At 40.7% G+C, this 23,325-nt stretch overlaps 1 protein-coding gene across 1 annotated transcript in view; it reads right to left on the bottom strand.

The window, feature by feature from the left end:
* Positions 1 to 23,325, bottom strand: part of tm9sf3 (transmembrane 9 superfamily member 3) — a 58,927-nt gene that overhangs the window by 5,597 nt on the left and 30,005 nt on the right. The window contains exons 7-10 of the mRNA XM_042066043.1: positions 15,335 to 15,501; positions 7,580 to 7,674; positions 4,200 to 4,330; positions 3,341 to 3,480 (exon numbers count right to left, since the gene is read on the bottom strand). Of these exons, the coding sequence (XP_041921977.1) occupies positions 3,341 to 3,480; positions 4,200 to 4,330; positions 7,580 to 7,674; positions 15,335 to 15,501 (533 nt within the window). The remainder of the gene's footprint in view (positions 1 to 3,340; positions 3,481 to 4,199; positions 4,331 to 7,579; positions 7,675 to 15,334; positions 15,502 to 23,325) is intronic.

Here is a 23,325-nt window from a genome sequence, read left to right as displayed (position 1 = left end):
AAAAACATATGGGGCTGTGCACAGTAGTCTAACATTTATTCACCATAAATTAATAAAGTTGAGTGGTTCTGCAATGTAGGCTATGTTTCCGTTTTTTTGCAGTACCATGTCCCATACATGACATGGCCCAGTGTCCTTGTAACATGCATGCAGCAAAGCTAGATATGAATGTGATTTCAGCCCGACTTTCAACATTTCTTTCAAGAAGACACGTAAACCACAAAGACCCGTAACGAGGGATCTGGAATGTTGGTTACCTAGCAACCAAGACGCTGAAAAGGGAACTATTTTTTGATGCGTACGAACGACGTCGAAATTAACATTTTTAAACAATATTGGGGTGTTTTCAGATTATTTAGTTTGTGGTAGAATTGTTGTATAAAAGCAATATAGCACGAGTGAGAGTGGGGTTGGTCATGGATATTCCCACGGGTGTTGTTCGACCGTAGCCACGAGGCCGGAGGCCGAGTGGCGCAGGCAACAACAGCCGTGGGAATATCCATGACCAACCCCACTCTCACTCGTGCTATATTGCTTTTATACAACACCCCACTCTCACTCGTGCTATATTGCTTAATTATATTATATTACCGTATTTTCCAGACTATAAGTCGCATCAGTCAAAAAATGAGTCATGAACAAGAAAAAAAACATATATAAGTCGGACCGGACTATAAGTCGCATTTATTTAGAAATGTATTTAACAAATTCCAAAACCAAAAACAGAGACTATGTAACTAGATTATTGAAGCCAAAAAGATTAATGTTAATGAAGACGAAGGAGTGAAGGCAGCCAAGAGGAGGGCAGGAAGGTAATTGCAAAGATTCACTGAAAGAAAATGCCATGTGGTACACCAAAATGTATCTAAAATGTGGAGAATACAATGCAATCAAGCATTTTGGGCGATGTGGAGTCACAAGCTGGCAGCAGATTAAATGCTCACAAGAGAGAAAAAGATGCAGTTTTAGACGTGACTGAAGCAAGCCAGTCAATAGGCCTAGGCCCGACGATAATTGTAAAGCAATTTACAAAAGATTCACTTAACAAAAATGCTGATATGATACATGAAAATGTAGCTAAAAATGTGGAGAATGCAATGCAATCAAGCATTTTGGGCGATGTGAAGTAACAAGCTGGCAGCAGATTAAACTCTCACGATAGAGAAAAAGACGGTTTTAAAAGGATGTGACCGAAGCTGAGGCAAGCCAAGCAATAGGCCTATAGGCCCGACTGTAATTGTAAAGCAATTTACAAAAGATTCAATGAACAAAAATGCTGATATGATACATGAAAATTTAGGTAAAAATGTGGAGAATGCAATGCAATCAAGCATTTTGGACGATGTGGAGAGACAAGCCGGCAGCAGATTAAATGCTTGAGAGAGAAAAAGATGCAGTTTTAAAAGGACGTGCAGAGCGAAGATGCAGCAAGCAGGTGATATTTAGAAATTTATTTCACAAAATCCAAGACTAAGAACAGACAGACTATGTAACTGGACACATTGAGGCCAAAAATATTGAGAATTCTACAGGGAATGTTGAAGACGAAGGAGTGAATAGTGGCAAGAGGCAAGCTGGAGGCTGCTGACAAGGCCCCGACGCTATTGTAAAGCAATTTACAAAAGATTCACTGAACAAAAATGCTGATGTGGTAAATTAAAATTTAGCTAAAAATGTGGAGAATGCAATGCAATCAAGCATTTTGGATGATATATTGGCACAAACTGGCAGCAGAACATGCTGAGAGAAAAAGAGAGCGAGAGAAAAAAAAAGATGCGCATTTAAATTGTGCGCCTAAATTTTAGCGCGGGATTAAAATCCCGCGCTAAAATTATTACAAAGTATTGAGCATACTAATAAAAGTCCCGCAACTCTAGCCATCATAATGCGAGAAATTCCCACAGATTTTACAGCGCTGTCTGACATTAATCTAATAATGGAGCGGCCTGAATGCGGGACTATTGACTGGACGGACGAACGAACCCCATGCAGAGACACACAAGCGCGTGCGCAGGACCACTTTGGGGCTGCCTCTCTCTCTCGTTTCTCTCTCTCGTTGCTCTCTCTCTCTCAGCAGGATTTGTCACCGCTGAAGTCAAATTATAGGTGCTTCTGCATCAAACGCTATCAACAAACGTTTAGCGATCAGGAACAGTCAGGAATTTTGCAAACACAGAAGCATGACAGCCTATAACGCGAGAGAACATGGATGTGTTCTCCATTTGAGGAACGTTATAATCGATTGTGGACGTGAACAGACAGCTACAGACACGGAGCGCATAGTAGGCCTACTTTCACTTTCTGTGCATATTCATTATGTGAAAGATAATTAGTAGCAAAACAGCGATCAGCTATAGGGCTTTATTTCTTGCGTTTTATTGTGAGACATAGGCCTACTTTTCGTTTGGAGCGGCATACCGGTAGGCTATCAAAAGCAGATGTTCAATTTGAGATTTGATTTACGTTTGGACTGTTTGATTATATTGCTAAATATCGGGACTGATGACCACTGAAATCTGTGGGGTATTTAATGATTCACTATTAAGTTTCATGTATGAAAGAGTGTTGGGATTTCCATCCGCTTATTGCGAGATAAGGCATCCGCTTTCATTCATTCATGGAACGTGTGCTGTGCTGCAAGTGAAACCGTATTCCGTATAGCCAAAAAGGTCTAAGATAGCCTAAATTTAGTTATTTTTTAAATTATGCATGATTTACTTTTTTTTTAAAATTCGTAGGCTGATGCCTGGTAGCAACAATTGTGTTTAAATGTAGGTTATTGCTTTAGCCTCTAGCTCAGAAAGGGGCTGCATGCGACTGGTAGCTTGAGAGCAACGTGTTGGAGACTCATGGTGTGGGAAGATGACTTTTCATAGACAACAATATTAAACCAACCAACAATATAAAGTATTAAAAAGAGCTCTTTTATGAGTTAAATTGAAACAAAATTATACTGGCTTTTATTTGTCCGAATCTGAGGCCCGGCTATAAATAGAATCCCGGCCATTTGAGGATTTAAGTATGCACGTGTGTTTCAGGCATAGCACAAGCACTAATCTCTGACTGAAAGTGCACAGGACTTGTGCATTTGAGAGCGCTCTCTCTAGGCTGTAGACGGTAATGTTTCATGTAGGGTTCATGTCAGTTAATATAAATTAACATTTAAAAACATGTTCAATTATATATTTTTTTTCATATACAAGTCGCACCTGACTATAAGTCGCAGGACCAGCCAAACTATGAAAAAAAGTGCGACTTATAGTCCGGAAAATACGGTATATTATATTATATACTGTACATATACAAACAGGTAACTATTACAAAGCATTTACTCAGTTACCATTTCTTCTCTGGGATAGGCCTTGGGACCGCATTCACCCTACAGGGAAAGTTGGGCTGACCAGACAGGTTTCTTCCCAGAATGGTACCAACCAGATTGAGGGGAAGAATGACAAAGAAACAAATACAACACACTGCGACCTGTAAAAATGACAAAAACATATTGCACAATGTTCAACTTGGCACTACGACTACAACTACTACGACTACTGTTTTTGTAAGGATTATTATATTGTTCTTCTAATTACCTAACAGTGATTGGGCAGCAAGAAGTACAAGTCACACAGGCACCAAACTTGGTAGGCAAGTTCAAATCCTGCCAGCGACCGCTCAACTCTAGGGGGTGCTACATTAAGTACTTTTAGGTTATGGGCCATATCCCAGGTTCCATATGTAATTTTCTTTGGATGCTACTGATTAAAACACACCCAGCCACCCCCACTTCTGAATTTGGTACACAACATCTATAGACCATGTTGACAAAAATTACTTCAAATTTCAGGGTGTGGTTTGTATTGATTCTGTTGTTAAAGGAGAAATCCATCGAGTTTTTACACAGATCTCTGCTTCTCGAAGTCACTGAGTACTGTCGTGCTGTAGCAACTCGAGCTAGGTAAAACCAATTGTTTTCATTTTTTTGTACCATCAGAACTCGGTGACCTTGAGAAATGGAGATCTATGTGAAAACTCGCTGATTTCTCCTTTAATTTCTTCTGATGTGAAAGTCCAGCAGCACCCAATCTTGGTACATGCTGGCATGGCAAGTGCATGAATGTTATTATAATTGTTTGACTATTTGATTGTAATTCAGATAAATAAAACGTACATAGAGCAGCTCTGTAAGGCTGATTTGGACTTACCATTGTGCCAAAAGGGATGGCCCGAGAGGCATGGTAGTAGATGGCAATAAAGTTGATGAAAAATGCAACACCACACACCATGGCAGGGATTAGAAAGGCCCCTATAAACATCTGTTTTATCCATCTCCTTCCTAGAACAGAGGACATGTCATACAATGGATATGATGGCTTGCATTAGCAGTATAATTATAAGAATGATCTGGAGTACAAAAAACAACCTAGGCTCTATTTATGGATGACGAGTTAAACATTTTATTTGGGTATAAAAATATGTTAAATCAGACAGGTTTGAGCTAGACCATTTTTTACATTATCAACAAGCTGGCTTATAGTAAAGTGCAATGAGCATAGCACTACATCAAAACAAATACCGGTAGCTATTTGTAAGTGTATAGAAAAATGATAAAGACTTCATAAATAGTATTTTTTAACTCGCCTTCTGGTCATCGCCATCTTAAGGAAAATTACATAAGTCAGTAGGCTCATTTGATGTCATGCAGCGCTGCGCAGATCTGCACAGCACTTCACAAAATCGAATGGGCCTGATGGCAACAAGTCTAGATGGCGGTAACGGAAAAACGAGTTAAGTTAACTGACTTCATGAACAGTCCATATCATAACTTTTTTTGTACACTTACATTTATTCATTTGGCAGACGTGTTTATCCAAAAGTGACTTACAGCGATAGAACATTTAAGCTATTAACATTTAAGCATTTTAATAATTAAGCTACAGAGCTTCAGCAATAGAATGACACATAGGCTATTAACAATTAAGCATTTTAACAATTAAGCTACAGAGCTACAGATATAGAATAACATTTAAGCTTCAGTGCAGAGGAGACTATAGCTAGGAATAACCACTCCATCTGTCAATACTATTACTAGAGGATAGGAGTGCTTACATATAAGTATAAGTATAAGTATATATACTCTTTTGATCCCGTGAGGGAAATTTGGTCTCTGCATTTATCCCAATCCGTGAATTAGTGAAACACACAGTGTACACACAGTGAGGTGAAGCACATACTAATCCCGGCGCAGTGAGCTGCCTGCATCAACAGCGGCGCTCGGGGAGCAGTGAGGGGTTAGGTGCCTTGCTCAAGGGCACTTCAGCCGTGCCTACTGGTCGGGGTTCGAACTGGCAACCCTCCGGTTACAGGAACGTGCTAACCTGTAGGCCACGGCTGCCCGTGTACTAAGTACTAGTCAAAGTATGGTTAGGTGGAGAAGTAGTAGAAGTAGTAGTAGAGGGGAGAAGAGAGGGAAGAGTGTGGTATGAGTGTATCAGGTGTGTGAGGTTGTCAGAAGTGCTAGGAAAGAAGGTATTGTCAGGAGTTTTTTGAAGACAGAGAGCGACATCCCTACTCTGATGGGACTTGGCGGTTTGTTCCACCATCGGGGGACCACTGATGGAAAAAAGTGTGTGGGGCGGCAGTGCCAGACAGCGTTCCTTGGAGAAGCGCAGCGGCCAAGGGGTAACATAAGCCTTTATGGAGGGCACTTAAATGGGAGCAGACCCAGCAATCACTTTCTATCCCAGTATTAGTGACTTTAATTTGATGTGGGTGGCTGAGGGAAGCCAGTGGAGCTCAATGAACAGCGGGCTAACGTGCCCTTTTTGGTTGATTTAAGACCAGACGGGCCGCAGCGTTCTGGAGCATCTGTAACAGTTTTAACTGTTAACAAGCAGGAAGGCCTGTGAGGAGGGCATTGCAGTAGTCAAGGTGTGAGATAACCATGGTCCGTACTAGGAACTGAGTGGCATGTTGGGTTAGGTACGGTCTAATTGTCCTTATATTGAATAGTGCGAACTGCCATGGGCGACAGAGGCAACATGGTCAGAGAAGGTTAGATGGTCATCAATCTATTGCTAACTTGGTAGGTGTAAGAGGGTGTCAGTTTTGATGTTGGTGTTGGTGATGTATGGTTTGCTTGGCTGGGAAGACCAGCAGTTCAGACTTAAGAGAGGTTTAGCTGGAGGTGATGTTCTTTCATCCAAGCGGAAATGTCAGAGACAGTGTGAGACCGTGTCAAGTCTGTGGCATCATCAGGGGGGAAGGATAGCTAGTTGTTTATCATCTGCGTAGCAGTGATATGAGAAGCCATGTGAGTGGATAATTGGGCCCAATAGTGTACACAGCAAAGATAAGGGGCCCCAGCACTGAGCCTTGGGGCACCCCTGTGACAAGGCAGTGAAACATTGACACATTAAACGAATGCTCGGTGAGGTAGGATTCAAACCAGAAGTGCGCTTTGCCTGAAATCCCCATGTTTGAGTGTATGGATAGTAGGATGCGGTGGTTGACCGTGTCAGTCAGCTGATAGGTCAAGCAAGATGAGAACTGAGGACTGAGTTGCTGCTCTGGCAGATTTTAACTCCACTCCATTTAGGTGGAGTGACCACTTTTGAACCCAGACTGGTTAGGGTTAAGGAGATCATTCCTTGAGAGTAATTCGGCCAGTGAAGGGTTAATTGCATGTGCTGGTGTGATATATGTCTTGGAGGAGGTTGGTAGGAATAAGGTCTAGTGGGCATGTAGTAGGGCAGCTACATGTTAGAAGTTTAGACAACTCTCTCAGTTCACTCACTCTCAGTGAGGGGTGAATGAAGGAAATGATGCACCAGTGACAGCCTGAGGGTATGTAGTTGGACTGCTGTATGTAGGGTTCTTTGATGTGTCCTTTGCCTGTGGAGGTAGGTTGTGACTGCTTGGTTCAGAGAACTGACTAATGATGGCTGCTACCTTGTCAGTGAAGAATGACGCAAAGATGTCAGCTGTGAGGTTGGTGAGAGTTTTGAAGGTGGAGAAAAGTTTATGGGTGCCACGTGGCACACATTGAACTGTATGAAATAGAGGTCGGAGTGGTGCAGAGGGGTATCTGTGTCACTGGTTCGAGCGAGAATGAGATCAAGCTCTCTAGCTGCTTTGTGAGTTGGAGGAGTGTGGACCCGTTGTACAACCTAGGGTCTATTTGAGGAGGATGACTTCAAACTTTCATAGTTTGTAGTTCAAAGAAATGTATGAGAGACACAGAGCTTGGATTATCATGTGGATGTTCATGTTATCAAGGACAAGCATGGGACAGTCATTCTCAGGAATGGAAGACAGTAGGGCGTCAAGCTCATCAACAAGCTCATCTAAAGTTTACAATGCTTCAATTTGTGTGTAGGGACCACTCCACACTACCACAAGTCAAATGCTATTTTGAGCCTTGTCAGCGTTTTAAAGTCATTTGTTTTGATGTGGTGCCACGCCCTTTGCGCTTTCAGTATAAGCCATTTCATCGTTTACCCAAAAAATAGTTCAGTTAACTCCTCCAATTAATGTACTTTCGCTCCCAAACTAAAGTTTGAAATTTTGAAAAAAATACACATACCCCCTTGTTTGGCATACAAACTTCCTCCAAAATATCCATTGACAGGAGATGTGGCAGCATACACAAAGATAGCTGTGCTCAACATGGATCCTCTCCTGCAGACGATAATAGGATAGGTTAACAAATGTACACGACAAACAAGATCTACAACACTCCCTCTGCAATTAATGGAGTTGTTTTACCATCAACCTTCTGTTATGTATGTCAAGGATAATGGACACTACGATCGATCAATACTTTATTGATCCCAAGGGTAAATTCAAGGTCTCAGTAGCATTAAGAGAATACACACACATTCACTAATGGCAGAAAAAGTAATTAAAAGTATATAATATAAAAAACACAACTAAGCAATAAGGACATTAGAAGATAAAGAATATACTAAATATACTAAAATACAAATTATACTAACTAACACTTAATCTAAATCAATTCTAAAAACAGTATCCACATAGTGGGTGATTAATCAAGAGGCGCTTGCAATGACTGAGGCAGGGACTGAGTCTGTGATTCTCTGTGCATAGTAAGGTAAGGTGCTCTGTGTGAATGAGTGTCATGGTGATAGTGCAAATGAGTAAGTCCAACAGTGCAAGAATAAAGTCTATATACACATATATATATATATATATATATTAATGAAAGTGTGGCCACAGTCCGGCTGTGGCATGGAGAGAGGGGTTATGCATATGTGCTAATATAGCACGCAAACAGTGAGGCAGAAAGACGGTGGTAAAAGTGGCTAGTGGACAGACAGTATCCAAACATGGAGGGGGTGAAGAGGCAGACAGACTATGCAGAGAAGTCTATCTCTCCTCTTCCCTTAAGTGAAGCATTGAACAGTTCAATGGCCCTGGGGACAAATGACTTCCTCAGTCTGTCTGTTGTGCAAGGCAGTGAGCAAAGTCTCCAGCTGATCAGGCTCTTCTGCTTAACAATAGTGCTGTGGAGTGGGTGACACACATTGTCCAAGATGTTGATCAGTTTGTTCAGGGTCCTTTTGTCAGACATTGAAGTGATGCACTCCAGTTCAGCTCCCACTGCAGAGCCAGCTTTCCTTACCAGCCTGTCAATTCGCTCCGCATCCTTCTTCTTTGTGCTTCCTCTCCAGCATACCACTGCATAGAAGAGGACGCTGGCAGCAACAGACTGGTAGAACATCCTGCGGAGCTTGCTGAACACATTGAAGGACCGCAGCCTCCTCAGGAAGTAGAGCCTGCTCTGCCCTTTCTTGTAGAGTGCGTCAGTGTTGGCTGACCAGCCCAGTGTATTGTCCAGGTGGACACCCAGATACTTGTAGGTGCACAGTGGGCTTAGACCTGCAGAAATCCACCACCATCTCCTTGGTCTTTGAAGTGTTGAATTAAAGATGATTGAGTTTGCACCATTGCACAAAGTCCTCCACCAGGCTCCTGTACTCCTCCTCCTGCCCGTTCCTGATACACCCCACAATTGCAGTATCGTCAGAAAACTTCTGCATGTGGCATGACTCGGTGTTGTAGCAGAAGTCAGATATGTACAGGGTGAACAGGACTGGAGAGAGCACAGTTCCCTGTGGCGCTCCAGTGCTGCTGATCACAGTGTCAGAGAGACAGTTCTTCAGTCTGACGAACTGTGGTCGCTCGGTCAGGTAATCTGTAATCCAGGTTACCAGGTGAGCGTCCACACCCATCTGCAAGAGCTTGTCTCCCAGTCTGAGGGGTTGGATGGTGTTAAAAGCACTTGAGAAATCAAAGAACATGATTCTCACAGCACTTTTCCCCTTGTCTAGGTGAGAATGTGTCCTGTGTAGAAGATAAGTGATGGCATTGTCCACGCCCACTTTCTCCTGGTATGCAAACTGTAACGGGTCTAGTGCATGGCATACCTGGGGTCTGAGCAGTTTCTTTAGTTGAGCTCTCACTTGATCTATTGTGATTATGGGGGGGTGTAAGGGGAGGGGAGGGGGAGGGGTGCATCTGGGATCTGTGTGTCTGATGGCTGTTGACTGAGGTCGTTGTCACCTCCTTGTTCGTGATCGCCATGTGGGGGAGGGGTGCAATATCCAGTAATGGTGGGGGTACGATAGCCTGTGATGATGGAGGTGAGTGTTGCCCTGGTATTGAGGGGGTGTGGGGGCTGGGGGATGACCACCTCCTTGATGTCCCCGTCAAGGCTGCCAGAGTCGTGGAAACCTCAACAGGCACAGGCAAGGAGGCCTCAGGCGGGGGCAGGGCGTGAGGTGATCGTGGCTTAGGTCGTTGGGTGTCACCGGGATGCAGAGCTGGAGAGACTGGGAGGCTGGGAGGTGGGGGTAGGGCAGGCACGCAAACAAGAGCCGTTTCTGAGTCAGCCGGGGGTGGTGGACAGACCACGGCCATTGGAGCTGGAGCAGGGACTTTTCTTGTTGGGAATTATAACAGAAAACAAAGGTAACAGAAAACAAAGCATGCGGATTGCTTAAGATGAAGAGCTGGACTGAACGCATAATCTAACGGGGTCATTTTATGTCAGTTCCTTAGATTTACGAAAATCTTCCCACCTGACCACCTCAGATTTAAAAATCAGGGTGGGAGATATAATTTCCAACAAGAAAAGTCCTTAACATTTTCTCAAACAAGCAAGCAAAAAAAACAAAAAAAACAACACATTATTAGTTAGAGATACTGACACACTGACATTTTTAACACATTTTTTAAAACGCAATTTTCATTTCCAAGATATTACATCATAAAACAATGTAACAGAGAGGTGTTTACAAATAAACAGTCGGTGAATAGTTTACTGTGATGCTAATACCATGTCTATTTTTGATGAACGACACTTTTATACTTTATATCACTTACTTTATTTGAAGAAAACCATAACACTAATGGCAAAACTAGTGACTATGCACTGACAAAGTGAAGGTAGTAAAAAATGATTTCTACAAATTCTGCTTAAAACATGGTAAGTTGCACATGAGAGTCAGCCTCTATTTTTCAAGTCACCCAAACTAAGTACATGTCTGCACCCTGTGTTCATACTAGGAACTTGTATTGGATTCAGAACTTATTATTTATATATTCATAAGTGGTTTATGTCCTGATGTTTTTGTTATGTGTTCTTCCACAAATGAGATGACTGCTCTTTTTTCATTCTGTTCCTGTATTTTCCCTGTGTATATCAGTGTGTGACTGTATTTAGAGATAAGAGGGAATATTATGACTTTGCAGTGTTTCACTGTTCTGCATGCCTGTGACGGTAGCTATCTGCTCCGGATTGCCAGGTTGCCACTAATCAGAGTCTGATTCAGTCCACGTGAGATGGGAAAAAAGTTAGGGGAAACCCTAACTATTTCCTTGTGTAGTTAGAGCAGCTGGTGGATCTTTAGATGAAGTCATGCTGTCTCCTATGATGCGCATCATTGTAAATTAAACTCTGTTCCGGATATTTCCTACCATTGGTCTGACTGTCTTCATTCATCTGTGGTATCAAAATTACCATGGAAACCATGGAGGTTCTACCGAGACTAGCACTCTGGACTCTGAGTCCAGAGATCCAAGATTTTTCATTGATATGGACTGGATTTTTGCCAAAATTCAAACCTACTATGTATGATCAACACTCATGGGACAAATCACTCTTTGGGTGAGTACTATTGTTCCTTGTAGTACTATTGCTGTCCTTAGCTGGGCAAAGGGGGAATCTGTAGTCATCCTTTTGTTCTACAAAAATAGACAGAATGGGCAATAGTCTCTATGGACGTAACGGCGCTATCTCGGGCTTCTCTGAAGCTCTATTTGGGTGTTAATTACCCTACACAGGTGTTAATTACTCTATTCGGTTGTTAATATTCTATTTAGAATATTAATGACTATCGGGCGTTATGGCTCTATTCGCATGATAACTACTCTACTCCGGTTTTATTGACTCTATTCAGGTGTTGATACTCTAGTCGGGTATTAATGACTATCGGGCTTCTCTGAATCTCTATTGGGGTGTTGTCAAAGGAGGAGGACCTACCCATCCCCTTGACAAACAACTCTAGGACCTCTGGACTAATTGGCTCTTATCAGGCATTTTGGCTCTAAAAGCAATATATGTGTCCCCAAAAATGTGTAAACCCACGTTGAGGCGACGCAGACCGCAAGGATTGTAATTGGTCAACTAGTCCTGTGTGTTGATAGCCGGTATTTCAAGCAGCCTACTGTGAACAACATGGTAGTTCACGGACATAAGCTTTGCAAATAAACAAAGACATATTTTGGTTACATGACAGGGTTATCCATTTGTAAAGTGTCTATTTGTCAGTAACGTTTTCAAAATTAGCACTTTGCCAGCAAGCAGTACCTTTTGGGCAGTTGTGGTAAAGTTTGCTTGCTAACTTAAACTGGCTGGCAGACACCTCGCAAATAACCTCAGACTTATTTTCTGGTTACAGCAACTAGCCCATTGGATTTTACTGTGTCTATTTCGATACTTTTTACAAAATCTAAGCAAGAAAAGGCCAAAAAATAAGATTAATATTTCAGCACAACAGTCTATGGGGTTTGCCATTCTGACTAGCGCTTCGGTGGTGAGCGATGCAGACACAGGCGACACAGAACTTCGAAGCCACACACACCCTAGCGAGATGCAAAGCAACCCCAACGAAACTCCAGAAGGGTCACGACGCCGTAGGAGTGACAGCGTAGCTACAGCATGGAGTTGACGCAGAAGCATAAATAAGCCTTCTAAAATTCATCACGCCACTGATCAAGAAAAACCTGGTCTATAGCTTAAGGCGCATATAAAGCACAGCTGAAGAAGCACGGTCACGAGATGTAAGTTATGTAAATTATCACGGTTTTCGGTATTATCGCGGTATAAAAAGACGCAGAGTGGCTACATGATACAGTACACGTTTTGCAGGGAAAATGTTCCGCCTTTTAAAATCAGGTGTAACCTAATCCGTATCGCAGTTAAATCCATCAATTAGACAACAGAATCAGTAGGGTACCAGTTTTTTTTAAATTGTACCAGGTCTACTGTATGTCAAAAGCAGGCTTGGATGAAGCTGGGAAGGATTATAACACACGGTTTCCACACCGTGGTAATCAACTGCAATAATTATGATATTTGAAACGGTAATTGTTATCGTCAAGATTTACCATTATACCGGTAATCGTTACATCCCTAGCCACACCTTTAATGTCTATAAACTACACGCCTCAGACCATCCGTTTCTGACCGCCAAAATAGAGCCTTTGAAAGAGGGGCTTGAGGGTATTGGATTCAGAACTTATGATTTTGATACGTGGTTTATGTCCTGATGTTTTTGAGAGATGACTTGTTAGATCATTCACTGAGGAGGAACACTGAGGCATATACTGCCTCCAAGCACCGATACTTACATTGGCATATGAGCTTACGATTGCGACGAACAATTGGCATCGTCTATGTTTTTTTCATTTTAGAATCGAAAGGTATCGCAAGTATCGGTTCTCATGACATTCCTAATACACACAGCCATACGGATATTTGTAAATGTTAATAATAATGACTGCCCTTTTTTCTTTCCCTCTTATGTGATGTCTGTTAATGTCTCGTTTATTATTACAGTGCATGAAAATCAGTGCATGTTATCCGAAGTCTTCTTCTTACCAAAATTTCTGCGTCTAATTCAGCTTCAACTGTTTAACGTAGAAACTTCATTCAAACTTTGTAACGTAGGTCTTGAAAAGGACACATTTTTGTAAACATTATACTTTTAGACATTAACAAAAAACAAGCTTATTTTTCCCCATTGACTTTGCATTAACATTATTTTTATTCCACATTTAATTTAATATTCCACATTATTCCATATTTTTGTTCCACATTTAAATTCATGTAGCTATTTATTACCTCTGAACTTATAAGTTTGTAATTAATCACTTTATTTTTTTTTTGTGTGTATGCGGGTAGGAGTTCGGGTAGGGGGCCCTGGCTTGTCTTAGACACAGGCAAGGGGGCCTTCAAGGAAAAAAGGTTGGGAAACACTGCATTAAACTATGTCCATCAACATCCACTAAACTATCTGATCCATTTGAGATATTAACAAAAAACAAGCTTTTTTTCCCCATAGACTTTTCATTAGCATTATGACATCATAAACTGTTTTGCAGTTTTAATTAAACTGATTTGCACCGGTATGAACTGTCAGCTGCTCAACTAGGCACCCACAAAGAGCCAATTAAACTGATTTGCACCTGTATCAACTGCCATCTGCTCAACTTGGCCAATTGCCATCTGCTAATCAACATCCATTAAACTATTTGCCTATCAACATGCAGTAAAGCAGGGGTGTCAAACTCATTTTCATAGAGGGCCACATCATTGAATTTATAGGTTACTGAGGGCCACATAATCGGCGAACATGTGCATGGTGCAACCATGAAATCGGAATTGCAGTATGGCTTATTCAAAATTGGTGTGAAATAATGGTCCTAACCACTTTAAAACAGTGTGGCTGAAATAAAAAAACCTTCTAGGCCTATTAGTTAACAACTGATCAATATTCATTCATGGACTGACATTGATGAGAATAAACTGCAGTCAATAATGTGCATAACAATGTCCATAACACTTGTTTGTGCTCACCACTAAAATTAACTGTTGCTAAGAAAGGTACTGTGTGTGTGTGAGTGTGAGTGTGAGTGAGTGAGTGTGTGCTATGGTACGCACACCTACCCACCCCCAGCCCGGCAAAAACAAATTCATGCGTGTACAATATTTGTCCGTTTCCCGGTTTTAGGCCCGTGCATTGCAAAAAAAGTAGCCTACATAGCATAACAATATCCACATGCAATATTACAACAACAACAACAACAACATCTACGAGGAGCTATTCAGTTGGACAAATTGATACAGCCCTATAGCTAAACTTACCTTTAGTTTTGTTCTAGCGTGTCGTGACGTCTGACTTTAAACAGCTGTAATGCAGTCTAACGTTCTGACAACCACACCAATTGCCTACCATGTTCTTGCCCATCTGGAATAACTCAAGCTTTGCTGCCTCAGTCCTTTCTGTTTTCGTTGTTTAAACTTGTGATATCCATGATGAGTAGCCTATGAGTTTGTGAATTAGCTCAACATTGTGTGCTGATAACCATATCTAGATAGCCGAGTAAAAGAAAACAACAAGTAGCCTAGTTGTGCCTGCGTGCGTATTCTGTCTCCTGCTCAAACAAAATGTGTGCGCGTTAATTTTGATAACTTGTTCACTAACTTTACGCGATAGAAAATTGTAAATAGCCTGATGGCATGCAGCTAATGGGATACTGTGCATAGTTGGTGGGCCAATTTGGTGTGATACACATCACACACACACACACACACACACAGGAAGTTTTCTCTCGTTGTTGAGGGACTGATGTGCGGGCCGTTCAAAATCATCGTACATGGCCCGTGGGCCGTATGTTTGACACTGCTACATTAAACTATCAGTCTATCAACAACTTTTACAGATTGTTTCATTCAACTTTTAAACAGTCTACTTTTACACTATCAACTTTCATTAAACTATGCATTATCTGTTTTAACTATATGATATTTTACGTCACAATTATTGCCTTTTCATGCACTGTAATTCCTTGGAATTGCATTTCTAGTTATTTTTTCCCCCTTAAGTCTATTAATGCCCGTCTTGGTGTTCTTGTCTTGTCCACTATTACACTTTCTATTTTTCCCCCTTGTCCTTTGTTTGTGTATATCTGTACAAAAATGACTAAATTGTAAATAAATAATAAAAAAACAATAGTAATGCAAATAACTTACTCTGTATACAAATCCCCAATCATGGCCACAACAATGACGATGAGAGACACAGAAAATATTTGACAGCCAGAGCCGATGAGCGAAGAAAACATCATGGGGTGACTTGATGGTCGAAACACATCACCATGAACCTGCTTCCATCCATACTCATCTCCAAGATCCCTGTCCTGTAAAAGGAAACCAATATAAATATGTGAACTATTTAAGTTTCAATTGTTGAGCAAAGAAAGTGAATGATTTGATGAATACATTTATTTCTGCATTGTATATATTGTTGTTTATAGTTTATAGGCTCAACATTAAACAGAGAAATTCTTTGGTCCCCTCTATTAAGAATTTACAGCTCCCATTGACTTCCATTCAACACATGTAAACAATGGGGGGGTCCGTAAATCGTTAAGAGGTGACCTAAGAATTTCTCCGGATAGCGTGACTGCGGTGCCGTTACGGCTTCAACACACAGTTGCGTTCAGTCAACGCATGCCAGTGGGTGTTCCCTACGGTAGCTATTGGTTTGATTGGTTGGTGCCGTCCGTCGATTGGCTTGATTGGCCGGTGCCGTCTGTCGGTGCAGCAACAGCTGAACTTCTCAACGCGAGCGACGGGAGAAACGCGACGCAACAGCCCACAATTCTGTTCGGCAACGGATGACGTGAACCCATGTAAAGTGAATGGGATGAGTCTCCAGCACTGCAACGCACGCAATTGTGTGTAGGAGCCGTTAGGGGGGCAGTTGGTAAGTGTTCAGTCTTCTGTAATAAACTCCGGGTTCGCTAACTAGGTTGTTGGTGCTTCGTTTTAAGTGTAGAGACCCTAAGCAAGCTACTAAGCAAGAGGTTTGGTGCTGTTTTGAACAATATTACTGGTTTAAAAAAATAAATGCTATTTGGGAAGCGTTTAGATTACTGTCGTTAGCTAATCCACCGTTTGCAATTTGGGGCTTTAGCATATACCAGGCCAAGCTCTGTAGTGGTTGATCAACGAAAATTACTGTCTCCACAGCTTATTTGATGCGTTTTAATTCAGAAAAACACCTTTGGGTCAATTTTTGCTGGATTACACTTTAAACTCGAAATTTTGAGAATAAAGTTGAAATGTCATGTCGACTTTAATTTCGACATGAAAACATTAAACTCGAAACACAGTTCAAACATACAGTTTAAGCTATGTACACTTCCCACAACTCCAATATTTGACAATTATGAATGGTAGGCCTACTTTAAATAGGCGTTATTTCAGATAGATTGCTGCTACGTCTTGGTGAATGTCCTCATTGCCATCATCGTGAAGCGCGTATATCTCGCAGTTATGGAAATACCATGCACTGCCATTTATATAGCTAGAATAATACATGTTTCCAATGATATAATGTTTCTATAAGTACACAATGTTATTTCCAATGATACTGTTTTTATAGTACAAAATGTTATTCTTACGTGGGTAAGGCCACCGCACATCCAAATAAGAGCCCTTCATGACCCACAGGCCATCAGTCTCCATAGGTTAACATGGCAAAACTCATTTTTCTAAAACTGCTTTTCCATATCTCACCTGCATAAAATATAGTATAAACATAGATATGTGTGCATACTTAGAATACAATGGGGCTGCCTGGTCGGGACGGCAGCTTCACATGTCCCTCCATAGACATTCAGCAATAGCCTGTTTTGCATCCATTACAAACAAACATGCAATGTGAAAGTCGGGGATTGGGGAGAGCATTTAGTAGTCTAGGCTAATAAGCATGAAGTCGAATCTTGAAAACACATGAAAAACACTCTCTAATAATAAAATAAAGAAATAAACCGCTAATTAGGGCCCGAGCACCGAAGGGCGCAAGGCCCTATTGTTTTTGTAAGGATTATTATAGTGGGAGAGCAGCTTCACAGAAGAGAACTTCTGACGGCAAATTTGAGGAAAAGTTGGTAAACCACCTTTCTTACCTAATTTGAGGGTGCTGATTCTGAATATTTTTTATGTCTGAGTTCTAAGCCACATAATCAGCATTTTAACATAAAATAGCGATTTTATTTGCTTATTTTTCCCTAAATTGGGTTGATTTCAAAAGTAATCACTAAAACCAAATAAAAGTGTTCTCTAAATACATGTCTGAGCATTAAAGAACCCATACTATAGTTTATTAATGTATTTAATGGGAACATGATTACAGTTAACATGTAATAAACTCCGAAATTCTAATCAAAACACAACCATATTTTTATTGCTAACATAGTGAGTCACTCATGTGGTGTTTAATGCATTTCATCACAATAACAAGTTGCACAGATAACCTTCAACTCAGAATATATCCTACAGTACATATGAACTTAGATAGCTGGAATAAGCCTAATGCAGAACTGCATCTACCGTTAGCAACAACCGACAAGTAAAAAACATTTTACTTCTAGTAACACTGGATTTAGTATGTGTGCTTGCCTCCATACTAGAGCTTGATAATGTGCTCTTCTAATATGCCATTGAGCTGCATCACTTGTTGGTGGTATGCCTCCAATCCTCGACATCTAGAAAACAGAGTGGCTCTGGCATAGTGTTGTCATGATACCAAAATGATGACTTCGATACAATAGCTGCCATAAATATCTTGATACTCGATACTGAAACGATATCCAAATCCAAAATATCTGGAAAAGAAAGGATGCAGGCCTCCTCCAAGTGTATTGAGTCATTTGTGTTGAATTTGGTGCACTTTGGTTAAATTCTGGGTTTTAAAGTAGGCTAGATCAAGGTCAGTGTTCAAATTACTGCATGCAAATCACTTAATGCTATGCAGAAGAGCCTAATCTTATAGCCATCTGATGTAGGCTACCCTAGGCCTTCCCGTGTTTCTGGGATTTCTTTGACAGTTGCAAAGGGAAATAATTGAAGATAGTCTTTGCTCCCAGTGTATTAATAAGTATGTTTCAACCACTCAGGTCTTAATCAGATAGGCCTACACCATTATCTGTTGCAATAGCTGTGTGCATTTCTACATTAGGTCTATTTATTTGATAGTCAACATCATTTGCTACCACATAACAAATAACAATACAAACTTTCCTGCATACAGATGTGCATACACATGTGCTGCAGTCAGATGGGTGTCCTAAAGACATAGCTAGATCTTGAGCATTTATTACCAGTGTTGAATGAGCAATTTTTGCAGTGATCTCTACTGGACATTCCACATTGCTAGACAGCGCTTCAGTGAGGATAGACTTATTTCCACTTCACAAATAACCATCGCTATCTGCAATAGCTACAGTACAGGGACATTAATCAGTTCATAGCTGAGGATTTGTCCTAGGTCCACTTCCCTTTCAGCATCATATGCAGTGATGATGCACTGGAGAATGTTTCTTTTGGTTGCACTATAAAGGATATTTTTTTGCAAATAATGCAATCTCCATAGCAGTCTTCAAACATGCACACTCTTCCATTTTTCTGCATGGCTGGAATTAGTGCTGGGCGGTATACCGGTTCACACCGTATACCGGTGTATATTTTCGTTATGATATGATTTTTTTAATATACCGCCATATTTTATTACACAGCGTTTGGAACGCTGCGCCGCGCGACAGTTTTTCAGATGGGACTTTTTTCACACGCACGCATGGTGCCACTGCGAGGCATAGTGAGGGTAAACACAAAACACCTTAAGTTTTTCCCCTGAAGAATGACTCTTAATTTCTCCTTAGGTAGGGGGTTTATTTAAGGGTGTTGCACAGAATACCTTAAATTGTTTCTTCAGTTAAGGAAAAACATTAAGGGATACTGCATTGAACGGGATTTACCGTCACGAAAATTCTATTGAGATTGTTCAACAGCTGTAACTAGCTGGCTAGTAGGTGATAGCAACGTTAGTTAGCAACCCACCGAACACAGTTTAATGTTCTTATCATTCATCTCACCTTAAGAATATTCGCTGAAATTATCCAGGTAGCAAGTAAAGCATATTATAGACATGCACTGAGCAATACTAGCTGGCTAGTTAGAAATGATCCTGACGGTCATCAGTGCACCAAAACAAACTTTTTTGTTAATGTTTTGCCTAGCTAACCGAACCGAAGCTCATGGCAGGCTAACAAGACATCCACATCAAGTTAACATTAGCCTACCACTAACGTCATGTAAACCACACAGTAACATTAAGGCATGTTTCTGATAGGCCTATTTGACAGAGTAAGCATATTAGCAGAGAGGTTTTATTTTAAATTGTATAATTTTCAAAAAAGTATAATTATTGCAAGTTGCACTACTTTTTGTATTGGTTTTTATACAAGATGTTTGTGAAATTTGCACAGTAAAAGTTCTGTATTTTGACAGCAATTGTCTTTGCATTCTGATTAGATTCTTCATTAGAATCAGGAGTGGCTCTTTGTAAACAGCATCATTTTCTGGGGCCATGCAAAACTGCATTAGCCTACCACTAGTGTGGAGTTATTCTACATCATGACAGTAAAATAGACCAGCCTTAGTCAATGTACTGCAGCAATTCCTCTCTCAACCTGTAGAAAATGCTGTGAACATCTGATTATGCATGAAAAAAAAAAATACCGTCATATACCGTGAAACCGTAAGAATTTTGAAAAATACCGGGATATACATTTTTGGTCATACCGCCCAGCACTAGCTGGAATTTGAATGATAGGAAAGAGCACCAGTGAGATGTTTTAACTAGGGAAGCACAGTCGCCTTTACAGTAAAAAAAAAATTACAGTGTAAATCCTCTGTAAAGACTGACTGTCCTTGCCCTACAGACTGTTCATAAGAGTTTATGACAAAGGACTTTCTACTGAAAAATGAGCAGTCACCTACTATTCTATCAATTTATTATCAAGGAATCTATTTTGTTTCAAAACGTCATACTGAATTTTAGCTATTATTTCAATTCATATTTTAGCTCATTTTCATTTGCTACTTGAGGGTCATTGGGGTAATTCCTGTCCTATCCTACAACATATCTGATACATAAAGAGTATATTAATGCCTTATTTTTTGCAATTCCTATGATATCTGATGGCAAAACCAAAAAGTATGTGAATTAGGCTAATTAGCAAGCTTAAAACTCAAAATTGAGCTTGGTAAACAAAATATTTGAATTCAGCACCCTCAAATTGTGAGATATAGACCCTTTACTGACTTTTCCTCAAATCTGCCAACAGGACTTTTTCTGAACATTTGTTAGCTATCTGCTCTCCCTCTATTATTAGGGCCCGAGCACCGAAGGGCGCAAGGCCCTATTGTTTTTGTAAGGATTATTATTATTCCACTTTTTTGCTTTCCTGTTTTTGAGGTGGTTAACATGGTCGAAAACTCTTGAAATTTGGCACACACGTCAGGTGTCACGCATCGCAGTTAGGTACAAGAGCTTGGCCCTGGCTATGGCCCAGAGACTCTCTAGCGCCCCCTTAGGTGACTGATCCCGTGGTTGGCAAATATTTTGAGGTGGTTAACATAATCGAAAAGTCTTGAAATTTGGCACACACATCAGGTGTCACACAAAGCAGCTAGGTAAAAAAGCTTGGCCCTGGCTATGGCCCAGAGACTCTCTAGCGCCCCCTTATATGACTGATCCCGTGGTGGGCATATACTTTCAGCTACACACACCAAATTTGGTAGGTGTCTGTATCTCTCCAAGATGAACGACTTTCGTATGTACAATGCATTAGCCACGCCCAACAGGAAGTGAGGTATTGGGATTTTGTGCAGACTAATATGTGATGAAATATGTGATGAATCATGATGCCAAAAGAGGTGCTTCCCATGAATGAAAACGCATGAAATTTGGCACACACATCAAGTGATGCAGTGAAGAGACAGGGATAAAAGCTTGGCACCGGGCGTTGCCCAGGAACTCCATAGTGCCCCCTTATGTCACTGTGATTTGTGGTTGGCATATAGTTTTAGATACACACACCAAATTTGGTGGGTGTATGTAACTCCCAAAAACAAACAACTTTTGTATTAACATGCCATTAGCCACGCCCACAGGAAGTGAGGTAATTGAAATTTTGTGCATTGTGGACATGATCAATTTTAACGTACTCCTCCTAGACGGTTGATCCGATTCATGTCAAAGTTGGTATACATGACGCCGTTCCTGATTATAAATTGTGAAGCTTTTTTTTATATGTTGTAATTTGACGAAATGGCGAAATTATTAATTTTAATACCCTTCCACATAAACAATAAATGTGTCATAAATCACCATGCATGGCTTGAAATGTTTTAAATTTCACAGGTCATTGAAGACCATGTTAATGATAATATTCACATGCCCATAATGCATGTTTGGCATAGCGCCAACTGGCAACAGAAAGAATGACAATTATACTGAGGTCATATGATCAATTTGAACATACTCCTCCTAGACGGTTTGTCAGATTCATTTGAAATTTGGCAAATATTATGCCAAGATGTCGCTGATGTTAAATTGTGAAGGGATTTTTGATATGTTGTAATATGACACCTAATGGGCCTGCCTGGCATAGCGCCACCCCCTGGCCAAGTAGGAAATGTGCCAGAAATGGACAATGCCTTAAGTGATTGATCTGAAACTTTATAAAATATTGGATATCATTATTGTGATGATATTCACACATATAATTCACATGCCTAGCATAGCGCCACCATCTGGCCAAACAGGAAATATGCCAGAAATGCTCTATGCTTTGGTCTGAAACTTCTCAGGTTAATAGATATTATAATTATGATGATATCCAGAGACCCTATGGGCCTGCCTGGCATAGCGCCACCACCTGGCCAAGCAGGAAAATGTGCCAGAAATTGGTAATGCCTATATTGGTTGATCTGAAACTTTGCAAAATATTGGATATCATTATTGTGATGATATTCACATGTGTAATTCAAATGCCTAATATAGCGCCACCATCTGGCCAAAAAGTGTATCAGAAATGTTATTTGCTTCAAATGAATAATCTGAAATCTCAGGTTAATTTATATTATGATTATGATGACACACAATGGGCCTGCCTTGCATTGCGCCCTCACCTGGCCAAGCAAGTAAATGTGCCAGAAAATAACATGCAAAAACAAATAGCACACACATCAAATATGTACATTTTACAAATGCACCACGTCGGTGCTTTGTTGGATTCTGAAATGTCACGGGTTGCGGCCCGCAGGTGCTCGGGCCCGCCATTACCACTTGCGGCTATATTGAAGTTTACTTTTCACGATCGAATTTATCGACTGTAACTCCCGTGATAAAAGGACGCAACAGGAAAGTATTTGGCTGAGCAACGGAGGTTCATATGTTCTATATTTTGTCTAAATGATGTCTGTCTATCGTTATTGCACTCAAAGAAAACTGGGATGTTTCGTTCGTCCTCCTTTTCAATCGCCCTGGTTGTAGCCTACCCTTTGGAGCGGTCGCTCTCCAAACTAGTTCTGATGAATATGTCAAGATGAGATGTCGAGAATAAAGTCAATATGATATGTCAACTATATAACTTTATATGTCAAAGACACACATCCATTCTTTTCTGCTAAATTGCTCCGGAACTGTTCGTCGCAGCGAGACCTTTATTGCGTGACAGAGCAGAAGTGGGGCTTTCCAACGAGACTTGTCGGTATGATCAAGTATGCAAACTTAAAAAAAAAAAATCCTGAAATTAAATCAAATTGCATCATATTTACAATCTATAATGCTCTGCATTCATCTGTGCACCCATTACTCTCGTTTGAATCACTCGCAAACTCATGATTGCATAGATGTCACGCATGTCAGATGAAAGAGACACAGAGCTATCCATTGATACCAAGCACATCTTTCTGAGTCAATGGGATCAAATCATAAAAACAGACAAAGTGATAGCCAAAGAGATAGCCAAAGAATAACTTATTTTAGCTCAACCTAGCAGTGCGCACCCATTACTCTCGTTTGAATTACTCGCGAAGCCATGATCGGATAGCCTAGAAATCTAGACGCACCCTAAATGAATTTGCTCAGCCTGTACGTCTAGTATCAA

Source organism: Alosa sapidissima, chromosome 16 (genome assembly GCF_018492685.1).
Source record: "Alosa sapidissima isolate fAloSap1 chromosome 16, fAloSap1.pri, whole genome shotgun sequence".
Lineage (NCBI taxonomy): Eukaryota > Metazoa > Chordata > Actinopteri > Clupeiformes > Clupeidae > Alosa > Alosa sapidissima.
The sequence above is the reverse complement of the archived record's forward strand: the minus strand, read 5'-3'. Positions and strand labels throughout refer to the sequence as shown.